This window comes from Pyxicephalus adspersus, chromosome 2, assembly GCF_032062135.1.
Source record: "Pyxicephalus adspersus chromosome 2, UCB_Pads_2.0, whole genome shotgun sequence".
Taxonomy (NCBI): domain Eukaryota; kingdom Metazoa; phylum Chordata; class Amphibia; order Anura; family Pyxicephalidae; genus Pyxicephalus; species Pyxicephalus adspersus.
Window position 1 is genome coordinate 148,239,338 of NC_092859.1, and position 12,780 is coordinate 148,252,117.

The following is a 12,780-nucleotide window of genomic DNA, read 5'->3' on the forward strand; positions in this document are numbered from 1 at the left end:
CCTCCACCCATGACCGTCTGATGTCACCTCAGTAGGAGATAAAGACTCCATCGGATATCTGATGAAGGTTGAAGCTCGATTTAGAATAAAATTCTGGTTTAGGGTGGAAAACTTTGAGGATAACAATGCTGACTTCTACTAATAATGCTTTTACCTCTTAAACTGACCCTTCATCACTTTGCATATTTACATATTTGCTATTAAAGGATCTCATTAACAGGCAGATATCTATACCACCTCCCTCTTCCCCTAGTATTTATTTTTCATATGTCATCCAGCCTTCCTTTCAGCCCTGAATAATTATACCGGCTGCTCTCCTGGACTGAAATTGCTTACTGTGATTGAATTACACACTGTGAGCTTCTCACAATGTACATTAGAAGCTGCAGCAGGTCAGATGGAGTCCATGTCATTTCTTGTTTGAAGGACACCCAGCATCCTCCAGCCCATCCTTTCAAGTCTGATCATCCCTGGTTGCCCTTTCATATATTAGAAATCAGTTCTTTCAATCATGGGGGCTCAGAGTCACATGTAAGCATTCCTTTGGCTTTCAGGAAGCTATGACAGCATCCTACCAGCTTCTCCCATCAACCATAATCTGCCTGTATTGGGGAGGTTTAGAGATGAAGTCATTGGGCCTGATTTATTAAAGCTGGAGAGGATACACTTTCATCAGTGAAGCTGGGTGATCCAGCAACCCTGGAATGGATTTCTTCAAATTAATTTGCTATTGGCTATCCTGAACCGGATCCATTTCAGGTTTGCTTGATCATGTAGCTTCAGCTGATTAAAGTGTATCCTCTCCAGGCAATAAATCAGGCCCAATGCATCTAAAATCAGCTATTTTATTAGCATTTTGATCAAAATAAGAAAGAGGAGGGAGAGGGGCAAAATATCAGCATTTTAAACTTTAGCATTAAGCCTTTATTTGGCATATGGTTGAAAGAAAATTGTAACAAACTAAATGCATGATAATAATTAGCATGATGATCAGCAAATTCCTAATTACAAGGAATAGAAAAGGCAAGCTAGAAAATAAAATTACCTATTTGGGGGGCTGATATATAATGATAAATAAGATGGCGCTATATAAATACTGTATAATAATAATAATAATAATAATGATAAAAAAAAAAAAAACATAGGTGGGTATCTCATGTTCTTGCAATATTTACAACTTCCACTAGATGTCACCATTGTCGCATCAACGCGTAATTACGTATGCCAATCACAGCATGGCGTAGCTCCGTGTCTCGCCGTAAGCCACGCCTTGATAACTATGGCAACATGTAAACAAATGTGTTGCCATAACAACTGGAAAGCTCTGTGCGGGCGAGAACAGATAGCGAACGGTATTTCACACCGAAAATGAGCATCCGAACCTTCAGCGCGTCGGTCCGAATCGGGAACTGGAATGAGGACATTTCCCTGGACGAGGTGACCCCATCAGATCTTGGACATTGTATAAAACAAGGCAGAGGGAAACATTACTGACAAATTATTGCATCCTAATAATAATAATAATAATAATAATTCCATTGGTCTGCAGCACAGAAATATATATTTAATTTAATAATCATTAATATAATCAATATAATAATTTAATTAATTGTTAAAAATTACTAACAATTATTTAATTGAAACAATTAAAACAATTATTTCATTGTTTTTTATTATATTTCATATGATATGTTATTATAGTGTTGTATGCATATTGTGCTCTTTTCTATCATTTAGGATCTCTTGAAAGATTTCTTAGAAAAAAGAGAAAAAGGAGAACTTCTCGTGCAAAAGTCGAGCCGATTTAAGCAAAACGTTATGCAAAAGGTGAATAATAAATGTAGAACACATGTGCCAGCAAGATTCACCCATACATTCACCAGATCAGATCAAGCAGCATTTAGACCAACATCCGTTCATTAATATTATCCTTTATTATTTATTAGTAACATCAGAGCTCCAATACAATATATACTGCACAGGATTCCATACTGATACATAAAGCATGGAATGGTGCTGCATTTGTGGTGAATATTACCAGGGATAGGTGGGCAGGAATGAGTACATAAAGCATAGCGTGGTTAGGAGGTTAGGATAGGTGGGCAGAAATAGGTATATATAACATGGAGTGTTACAGCAATGGCAGTAAATATCACTAGGGATAGGTGGGCAGGAATGGGTACATAAAGGTTGGAGTGGTGAGCATTGATGGTGAATATTACCAGGGATAGGTGGGCAGCAATGGGTACATAAAGGTTCAGCTCTGGTACTAATATTTCTTCTCCCTATATATAGGCAGAGCTCTCCATCTCTACGGACGGATTCCTCCACTTTGGCGATGTGGTTATGCTGCTGAATCCAGAGAACAGCGTGGAGACATTAAGTAACCCGTTTCCTATTTTTGGTAACTACACCCTCTCAGCCAACCCAGATGAAAGTGCTGTACATTTAAAGAGTCACCTAACAGCACCGTGCGGAGTCAGCGGCAGCAGCAACATTAAACCGTGTGCCCGAAATGCTTTTATTATTACAAGGTAAGTGCTATCATCATATTTCTATAATACCCAGTCTACCCATAATGTAAATGTTCCTTCTTATGACATAGACTCCTGACCATGTCACCCTGGGGCCCACATACACTACAGCACATATATGTAACAATGGGAAGAGGAGATGAACCTGCCCCAAGGAGCTTACAGTCTAATAGCATATGATTTTTAAGAAATACATTCCAACTTTGCTGGATCACCCAAGTTCCCCATTATAGTCTATCGTCTGCAGACTTGAAGAACTTTAATAAATCAGTCCCATGGAATCTGCAATTTCTGAAAAAGTTACTTGAAACTTTCATCCTTGATAGTTTCCCTGGTCAGCACCAGTACTCACCAGACACCAGTCCCCCAATCTAATGCCGCAGTCTTCACCTATAGCAAACCCCTCTCGGGGTACTCGGGATACTGGTTGCGTCTCCCAGCACTCGGTTGCCCCCAGGACTTAATGCACAAAGGATGACGTCTGGGGATGGGCTGACAGCAGAGCAGGGTCCCACAGATTAAGCAGTACAAGAATTACCAGGCAAATCGAGTACAACGCCAAGGTCATACACGGGCAATCAGTCCACCAAACGAGGTACAGAGGGCGTAGTCACAAACAGAGTCGGAGTCACAGGCAGAGGTTGGTCCAGGCTGCATATAATCGATGGGACAGGGAACAGGCAGTGGTTAGTAACAGTAAATCACATGAGAAACTTCTCCATTAGCCCAGCCAAATGATACAACAGGCACTGGAATCTGAGAGCAGAGAGGCGTTTAGGACACAGCAGCCAATGGCAGCATGAGATTGATGAGGAACCATTCTGCTATTCAGCTGCAGCACAGCTCCAAATTCCCTTCAGCTGTGAAGTCTCAGTGCAGGGGATGCCGGGAGGAAAAACACAGCTAAAGGGAGACAAGGATGCTGCAAGCTGCAGGGAGGCTCCTAATTCCTAGAACACCTCTGCTGCTCCATACGTCGCCATGTTGTCTACTGCGGTGGGACACCATCTGGGATAGTGGGTCAGAGGAGCGTCTCCTAAAATTGACTCAGGACAACTATGCGGGTAAATGCTACTGACTTTTTCTGACTTCCAGCTGTATGTATCTGCATATTTGTTCTAGGTCAGTCACAGAAAGGCATTGGTGAATATATACTAGCATGTTCAGAAGGTGAATAGTAATGGAGGCCAGCAGATTGCCTCATGATGTGTTCACTTTAAAAGTGATTTGTCCACCTTGCTGGTTACCTGCTTATTTCCCTCTACCGGGCAGGTAATCTAGATGTGATGTATTGGGACACACATCTCAGATATTATATGCTGACAATTTGCTGCCCACAAATTAGCAGCTGGATGCAGATTTTAAACTCTGTAACAAAGTAATTTGGGTTTTCAGTATGATCACACATTGTCACTGTAATAATTGTATAGCTAAGGTCGTTTTTTTATTTATTATTCTCTCTCCTCAATGTTTCAGGACTTTATTTGGCAAGGAATGTGAAGTCACTGCTCACACCTACTTAAATAGTCACAAGGTTGAAGAAAGTGAAAATCACTGGATCATAGTTACGGGGAACCCAAGCGATGACATAAATACTATGTTTGACAGACCTAAACCACCCAGCGAAGAAATGAAAGAAAACAAATGTGTGGAATAAATCTTCACTGAACTTGTATGTCTATCTGTCATAAAAAGCTACAGGGAATAGTTTTATACCATTTTTATATCAACCGGTCACATCATTTGTATGCAGTCTTCCCGAATGTGCACCCATCGAAAAGATTTGATCATGGTAATGTGTACAGTGACTGCAGCAAAGGCATACATACAATACAGGCATATCTTTTATGTTCTCAATATATACATATATATAATTCTCTATTTTTAAAACAGAGTATCAGACATTCCCTCAAACTTTCACCTGTGCACATGTTTCAATGGCAGTAATTGATCCCCACCAGTGAATGTCTGATTCCCTGTTTTATAGAGTGCATAGAATTAAATGATGTATAAAATCTTTTAGCATCCTGGAAGTTTTGGTCTGCATGTTGGCTAGCATTCTCACCTTGCAGCACCAGTGGGTTAATTGTTTTTTCCCCAAAATGATCTCTAAATGTATGGGACATAGTTGAGTAAACTTATCCAAGGGACAATTGGTGACATGTCTAATATATGGGCTCTATATAAATACATTATTATTATTATTTTACAGTATTTATATAGCGCCGACATATTACGCAGTGCTGTACAAATTGCATTGTCATGTCACTAGCTGTCCCTCAGAGGGGCTCACAATCTAATGTCCCTACCATAGACATATTTCTTTAATACAGCCTGAGGCCAATTTTTGGGGGAAGCCAATTAACTTACCTGCATGTTTTTGGAATGTGGGAGGAAACCGGAGTACTCGGAAGAAACCAACACAAACACAAGGAGAACCTGCAAACTCCATGCAGATAGTGTCCTGGCTGAGATATTAACCTGAGACCTAGCGCTTCCAAGGCCAGAGTGCTAACCACTGAGCCACCATGCGTGATATCAGTTTTCTTAGGTATCATGTATCAAATAAATTGTTAGCATTTTTATTATGACAATATATATTCTAACATAAGAGTTGGATGTTGAACAAATTAGACCATGTATGTCAAACAATGACGACAATTAAGCTTTTGGATTTTGCAGGCTACAGTCAAAGGTCTTCATTCATCTAATGCAAATGTGGCAATATTACTTCCCTTCTATATCTGATCAGACTCCTGAATCATACTCCAGGAAGTTGTTTTGCCCTATTGATTTAGCGGATACTTCGTTAAACATATAAGGTTTAATTAAACACACAGATATTCATGAAGCCCCCACCCACATTGGACAGCACTGCATGCCTGGGCATACAAACTTCTATTGTGTGAATGCAGAAGTCTGGGTTAACACAGCAATTACTCTTAGTTATAATAAAAATAATATTATTATTTTTTACCCTGTTTATTGTTTTGACCCTTCCCAGAAGAGCTTACAATCTAAAAGGTGGGGAAGCAGCATACAATAGGAGAGAGGATATGAATTGGTGGGTGAGTAGTGAGGGTTTTACCAGATAGATGTAGGGAGATCAAACTCGGACATAAACTTTTTCCTTTATCTAATGAAACGGTTTGCTCTCCCTAAATAAGGAGGTACAGAAGATACAATAGTTATTCAATGCTACCAAAACTGAGCCAAAAGATGTCACAATGATTATCTGATGCTAGCGTGCTTGCCTGGACCATGTGTGATCTAAGCCCACCTAAAAGTTACTTAAAAGTCCTTTATATACTGTGACACTTTTTTGGATTAGGCAGAAAGTATGAAACTGACCTATCCCTATCGGAATCTCAGATTTGCCATAACCAATACACTGCCCAGTGCACAGCTCAGTTCCATTGAGCAGAATATAAAGCAAGATAATACAAAGGCTGCAATCCTATCTTTAAAAAAAGAAGGTTTGCTGGATTACCTAGGTTCACCTAACATAGTCTATCTTCTCCAGACTCCAGAGAGCTTTATCAAATCCGGCCCAATGGCTTCAACACATTTTGAGGCACTGACCTATAGCAGAGTACAGAACTCTGACTTTCTAATCTGAGTTCCTGTTCTAGGTCAGTGACCAAAGTAAAAATGAAAGCCAGAACACTATTGGTATAGGATCAGCAATTCCGGTAACCGAATGCTATCAGATTTGCATCCTTTACGTATTTTAAAATATCAGACATGCAATGTTTATTACATACGTCAGTTTATGTTTTAAGGTTTCACTGTGTGCACTGCACTCATACTGTATGTCAGAATCCTCTGCTCATGGGTAATGCTGCATTGTCAGCTTATACAACCATTGACTGGTAAAACACAACAATAAAGTCATTTTGGGCTTTCAGCTCTTCTTTTATTGCTATATCATGATCATCATCACAAATTTATTAGGACAACAAATGACTATTTTTTATTTTTACATTCTAAAATATAAAACAAATATATAGTTTTCACTGTTTTTTTATATGATTCCATATCATATCATTTTACAATGGGATTGTAAAATATGTTCTTTTTAAAGAGAAATATACATCTTTAGGCTTTCAATTTCATGTATTTAATGAGAGATATAATGGAAAATGAGTTGGTCCAACATTTAATTAATGGAGAGAGGAGAGGACTAAAGTGGAGGTAGCAGCCATTACTTTCCTTTTCCTATGTTGGACTTTGCATCACAATCCAATAGAAGCACATCTGCATGGGACCTTTGTAACTGGTTGATAGCAAATGTGTAGTTACCATTCGTACTTCCTAAAACATCGGTCGCCAACCGGTGGTCCGCGGCTCTGGTCAGTTCGCCACTGAGTGAGGTCAGGAGAAGGACCCCACTGGGGGAATGCACCCGCCAGAGCTGAGGACCATTTGCCCCGTGCGGATCACAGGCTCAGAGAAGTGGATCAGACCTCATCAGACCCCACGCATGTGCAGTCAGGAGCCGTTAAACTTAGTGGTATGTCGGCCTGAAAAGGCTGGCCACCACTGTCCTAATAACAAAAACATAGCCGACTCCCCACGCAGGGAGATTTTTCCCTCATTGTAGTCCTAATAACCTATATTATAACAAAGTGAAATCACATACAATAATAATTTTACAAAGAATAAGATTTTTGTATGTCTACTTACATCTGCCCATGTCTACCTAATACTTTTCAATTACATTAAAGTCTGTTGACTCATCTCAAACCTTTTTGTTAAATAAATTAAAATGTGAATTGATAATAAAAGACCCCATTTTATCTGATCCAAATCAAGAGACACTTTTACTTTGAGATTGCATTAGCTGCCATTGCTGATCTGGTTCTGTAATGTACAGCTTGCCTGGTTGGTGTTATAATTCCCTGCCTCTGAAGGGGAACTAAAGTTCCACTATTAAGAATCCTTAATCACGCTGGTCATTATTGCAGAAAGTGACAATAATGCAATAATCCCCCCTACCTGCCTGACCAGTCCAGGGATCTGTACCTGTACCCAGCAATCCCAGCTTCCACTGAGCATGAGGGAAATGAACGAACGCCTGCATTATATAATCCTGGCCCAGCTAATCAAAATGACCAAAGATCGTCCACAGGAAGGGAAGAAATGGGTTTATTTCTGCTTTAAAGCACTGTAAAAAAATGCCATTATAAGTCTTTTTTTATAATATTGTTTTAACCAATTTTTCATCCTTTTTTGCCCATCAGCATTGCAGACCTTTTGCTGCAGCCACGTCCTGCATTCATACACTCCAGTGATGGCTTTATATATTGTGTAGGGTGGATTTCCTGATGGTGACAACAGTGGGGTATTCCCATGGACTGACAGCCACTTGTCTTTTTTGGGAGAACAAAGATGTAACAAAGGTGGGAACAAACAGAGATGTAACAAAGGTGACATGACAAGAAAGCAAGTGAAGGAGTTGGCACCCTATAACAGGGACACAATGTGTACAACAGGCAAATGCAAAATATTAAATGAAACAATTGGGTTTCTATGTACTTTAGGAAGAATCTCCAGTGGGTTTTGTGAAGGGCATGATTAGCTACCTGGAAAGGAGTAGGTGCTGGCAGGCAATGGGAAGAGAAGAGTAGGATCTTTTTTTCTATGGTCATTCCATCTTGCATCATGGCGGCATTTCATGTCATATAGACCCCCCTTCCCCATATGCTTATCATATGATATAGGATATTTTTCTATAAAATCTAAGCATACAGTTTGAACCCTGAGTGGTAAAAGGGAAATCCTCACCATTCATACATTGAAGGTTGGCATCTTAGGTCTTGGTAAGCTTTGGCAAAATAGGTTTGTCAGTCACTTTAAATAGGAAGTTCACATAAACCAAGAAGGAAGCAATCACAGTATATTATATCTTGTACATCTTGTATATCCATACGTGGGAAGCAGTCCTTGTAGGAGGCCCGTGTGGCTGGTAAATTGAATCTTCATCATGTATCAAGTGGTGGAATATTCTTGTTTCTTATGGCTTTGCTATCGCACTTTCAAACCACTCCTTCACATGTTTTTTGTTCTCGTTCACCCATTTGATGTTGGCTTTGGTCTTCTCTATGGCTTGTTCAACAGCCCGTGTAGCTGTGCCAAAACCAACCGCTTCGTTATCCTTCTTAAATTGTTCAAACTGGTGAGAAAAGAGAATGATTGTCATCAAAAACACCGTCATACTAGGATTGTTCTCGTTATGGCGCAGAGGCAGGTAAGAATAGTTTTTGCAGTATGAACATCCTTTGTCACTTTCTGCAATAACCATCTGCCTGAATCTGGAATTTGCAACTTTTTGAACTTTAGTTTCACTTTAAATATCATTGGACATAATTTGTGGCTTAAAATGAGCCATGTGGAGTTTTACTTTGGCAAATTCAACACTCTCTATTATTTAAAACTAAATCATTTAAATCAGAGAGTAGATATGGTTGAATGTACATTGGTTTAGTTGTGGTGTGATTCCTAATCTTTCCTATAGGTTGCATTGTGCTGGTAATCAATCACAATGAAAACAAGGGCTATTCATTGTAAACCTGATCAAACATTGCACCCCTAGTGGATGAGCTGAACATAACAATTGGTATTAAACCAATTGATCTATACATTCATTCTTGTTTTGTTCACAATAAAATACAAGAACCGTATCTTCATTGTGAATGAAAATGAACACAGCACCACTTAACGTACAAATTAAAAAAGGCACCTGCTATTAAATCAGCGCAGGTGTATATTTTGCCCATGTCTACTTAATAACTTTCAAGTAATGAAATAGTACATTCCTAAATAATGCTATTGAACAAATTGCTAAGCAAAATGTTTACAAATATACCTGGAAAAATATTCCAGACTGGTTTGTGAAAATGGAAGTATTGTTGGCTACAGCAACTTTTTCATACCATGAACCAAATTCCCATAACAGTAATTTGTGATCGGCTGATTTGTGCAGCATTTTACTGTTCCTCTATTTTTCTTTGCCTTGGGGCAATATTACCCCACCCTATTTCCAAATTTCTGTTTTAAAGACCGGCTGTAAAATTCTGATAAATCCATCTCTACTCATGCACATTCTTTTGATTACCAAGAACTGGAACACCTACCTGCTTCAGGTCAAACTCAGTTGAGAATCTTCTAGTAACTCCATTAATCAGATACCCAAAGGAGAATGAGGAGCTTCCATACCTAAAGGGGAAAGGTGAAGAATGAATGTTCCTTCCGTACTGCTATATATGGCAGGATAAAAAATATTTATCATATTATATCAAATGAGTCTGGAGTTCCTTCTAAAACTACGTACACATGTAAGATAATGGTCACCCGAGATGAACTGTCACATTCGTAAAAAATTTGACATGATTATGTCTGTCCCCTGCAATTGTTCAATAATCTGCCACAGTGAATTGATAAACAACTGGTTGGGAATGACCACTACTCACTCAAATGGAAGAGAGCACATCGGGGGGCCACTGGCTCATTCTACCCTTTCCCCTCTCCCTCTCCCTCTCTAGGACACAATGGGCTCTGTGTGCATAGCGTTCGTTCATTCATCTGTCACTTGAAACAATCACAAGTGGTGTAAAAACACTTAGCAGGGTCAATAACCTCCATCCGCTGAAAAAATGATTTCTGTTTCACAAAAGTCCTTAACATTTATCTCATAGCTGTATATACGCTTCTTTTATTAGCTTGTGAAGGGCCACTCATTATCTGGCCCATTGAGAAGAAGACCTATCACAAGGTCTCTCCCAAAAGAGGTCAGGGAAGGTCCATCCTCTGAGCCAATCAGACTAAGCTGCATACACATGTGAGCAAAACCATATTTATAGGAGAGATGAGTGAGCAGAAAGATGACCTCATACTCATTACTATTTTATTGTTCAACAAGCAAGCTTGAAGTTTGGGGTTGCTTTGCTAGACTGTTAGCATGTTATTATAAAATCTGAAGACTACCGAAGAATTCTGAGGGGCAATGTAGGGCCCAGTGTCGGAAGCTGGGTCTCCGCAGTAGATCAAGGGTCTTACAGCAGGACAATGAACCAGAGCATACTTCAAAAAGCACCCAGAAATGGTTTTGGACAAAGAGCTAGAGAGTTCTGAAGTGGCCAGCAATTAGGAATGAGCAAGCAAATTTTTAAAATTCGGTCTCCCAGCATATTGGGCCGTTCTCGCCTACCAAACATGTAGGCGAGAAGGGTCTTTGTAAATTCGGCCAGAGAGACCGAATTTTTGGGACCTGCAAGACCAATCAGGGGAGCGGAGCTGTCATCTCCCCTCCCCTGATTGCTCTTGCAGCCCTTTACTAGTTGTATGTGTTCTTGGATAAAATTTTTCCAGAGTCCTATGTTCCTGGATAGATAAACTGGCTGGCAACATCAATCAGGGAAGCGGGGAGATCAGGGGAGAGTTTCTCTATCCAGGAACACATGAGGTGGCTGCTCATGAATGAATGCAGTGTGTGAAAAATCCTCTGATTCTTCCCACGGCCACGTTCATTCATAAACACAAGCTGCCGCATGACTCACTCTGAGAGTATCATTCATAAATGCAGCTGCGAAAATCCTCCTCTCAGTGAGAGATCCCCGGGCACTAAAGGTCAGAATGAGGGCTCACTGACAGGTGGATTCCCACGGCTGCATTCATAAATACAGCCGTGGGAATATATAGGGAATATATAGGATAATCCTCCTATACTGATCTAAATCCCATAGAGAACCTGTGGAGATCTAAAAACAGCAGAAGGAATCCTTCAAATCTGGGAGACCTGGAGCAGCTGACAAAGGAATAGTAGTCCAAAATTCCAGTAAAGAGATGGAAAAGACTCATTGATCGTTAGACGAGGGTGCCAAGAATTTTGTCCAGGACATTTTTGACGTTTTGTGTGGAATGTCTCAAATTTCTTCCAATGCAAACAAAAGAATTGGCATTTGTCATTGCAACATTTGTCTGGGGGAAGTGGTGCATTTTCTGACATAAATGCAAGGGTGCCAATTTTTTTGGCCATGACTACACTGACTACAGTGCATACAGCAGCTATTCCCATACTGCCCCGATTACCCCCAGGTACTTTCTCTCCTGTGCCCTCCTTCCCCCACCCAGAATTGATTTTGGGAAATCCTATGACATGCTTCATTAGAGAAGCTTCAAGTAAAATACTTTACTCTTCCCCTGATGGAACACTTACTTTTCAACGAATGTCTTCCAGTGACTTCTGACAAAGTCCCAGGCAAGACTCTGACCAACCACATTGCCGGCTACATTGAGAATTGTGGAAACAGCGTCCTGCCTACGAATTTTTGTTGTATCCATCGCATACTCCAACAGTCTGAAAGAAACAACAATGATAATGAATCTTCAGGTTTGTTAAAACAAATTAAAGATAATTGATTCTAAATTCTTTCAAAACATTTCAACATTTTTAGCAAACTTTATTATAGATCCTTGCCTGCTTCTGTCTTGTAGATTTTACTGTTTTTTTTTTCTTCTATAAATAGTTGATGAGCCTCAATATTGTAAATGTTCTCTATCTCCACCCCAACATCCATTTACAACATTGTTTACAAGCATTTTGTTAAAAGATTTGGGGCTCCCATAGACATCCTATGGGGAGAAATAAATGACTGAAGTGGCCAAATTGCTCCAACTTTGGGAAGGGCTTAAGGAAGTATAACTAAATAAAACAATTAAATAAAATTCTGGGCTAAGAGTGCAGACATCACAAGCATGTAATGTACATGGGATCAGATGTATACAATGTTCTGGGTGCAGGGCTCATGTGTATATGGGGTTCTAAAAGCCAGGGTCAGGTGTATGAAGTGTACTGAGTGCAGGTGCAAGGAGGAAGTAATGTACTGAGTTCAGGTATCAGGTGTAAGTAATGTATTTAGTGCAGGGGCCAGGTGAATGTAATGTGTTTAGTGCAGGAGTCAGGTGTGGGTAATGTTTTGTCCACTGGGATCAGGTGTAGGTAATGTATTGGGTCCAAGGGTCAGGGGCATCTAACGTATTGATTCCAGGGTTAAGGTGTATGTAATGTATTGATTTCAGGGTTCAGGTGTATGTAATGATTTGAGTGCAGTGGTCAGGAGTAAGTAATTCATTGAATGCGTGGTTCAGGTGTGTAACATACTGAGTGCAGGGTTCAAGTGTATGTAAAATATTGGGTCCAGGGTTCAGGTGTATTTAATGTATTGAGTGCAGGGTTCAGGTGTAT

At 39.9% G+C, this 12,780-nt stretch overlaps 2 protein-coding genes across 2 annotated transcripts in view; one reads left to right on the forward strand and one right to left on the reverse strand.

Moving 5' to 3' along the window:
• Positions 1-1,071: 1,071 nt before the first annotated feature.
• Positions 1,072-4,203, forward strand: CFAP161 (cilia and flagella associated protein 161). The gene is made up of 4 exons (XM_072399135.1): positions 1,072-1,437; positions 1,738-1,827; positions 2,296-2,534; positions 4,011-4,203. The coding sequence occupies exons 1-4, from the start codon at positions 1,369-1,371 to the stop codon at positions 4,189-4,191; spliced, it is 579 nt and encodes a 192-aa protein (XP_072255236.1). The 5' UTR covers positions 1,072-1,368; the 3' UTR covers positions 4,192-4,203.
• A 2,225-nt stretch (positions 4,204-6,428) lies between these two features.
• ANPEP (alanyl aminopeptidase, membrane) overlaps positions 6,429-12,780 on the reverse strand; it is a 54,132-nt gene continuing 47,780 nt past the window's right edge. Inside the window, exons 17-19 of the mRNA XM_072399136.1 lie at positions 11,752-11,892; positions 9,671-9,752; positions 6,429-8,709 (exon numbers count right to left, since the gene is read on the reverse strand). Of these exons, the coding sequence (XP_072255237.1) occupies positions 8,551-8,709; positions 9,671-9,752; positions 11,752-11,892 (382 nt within the window). The 3' untranslated portion in view covers positions 6,429-8,550. The remainder of the gene's footprint in view (positions 8,710-9,670; positions 9,753-11,751; positions 11,893-12,780) is intronic.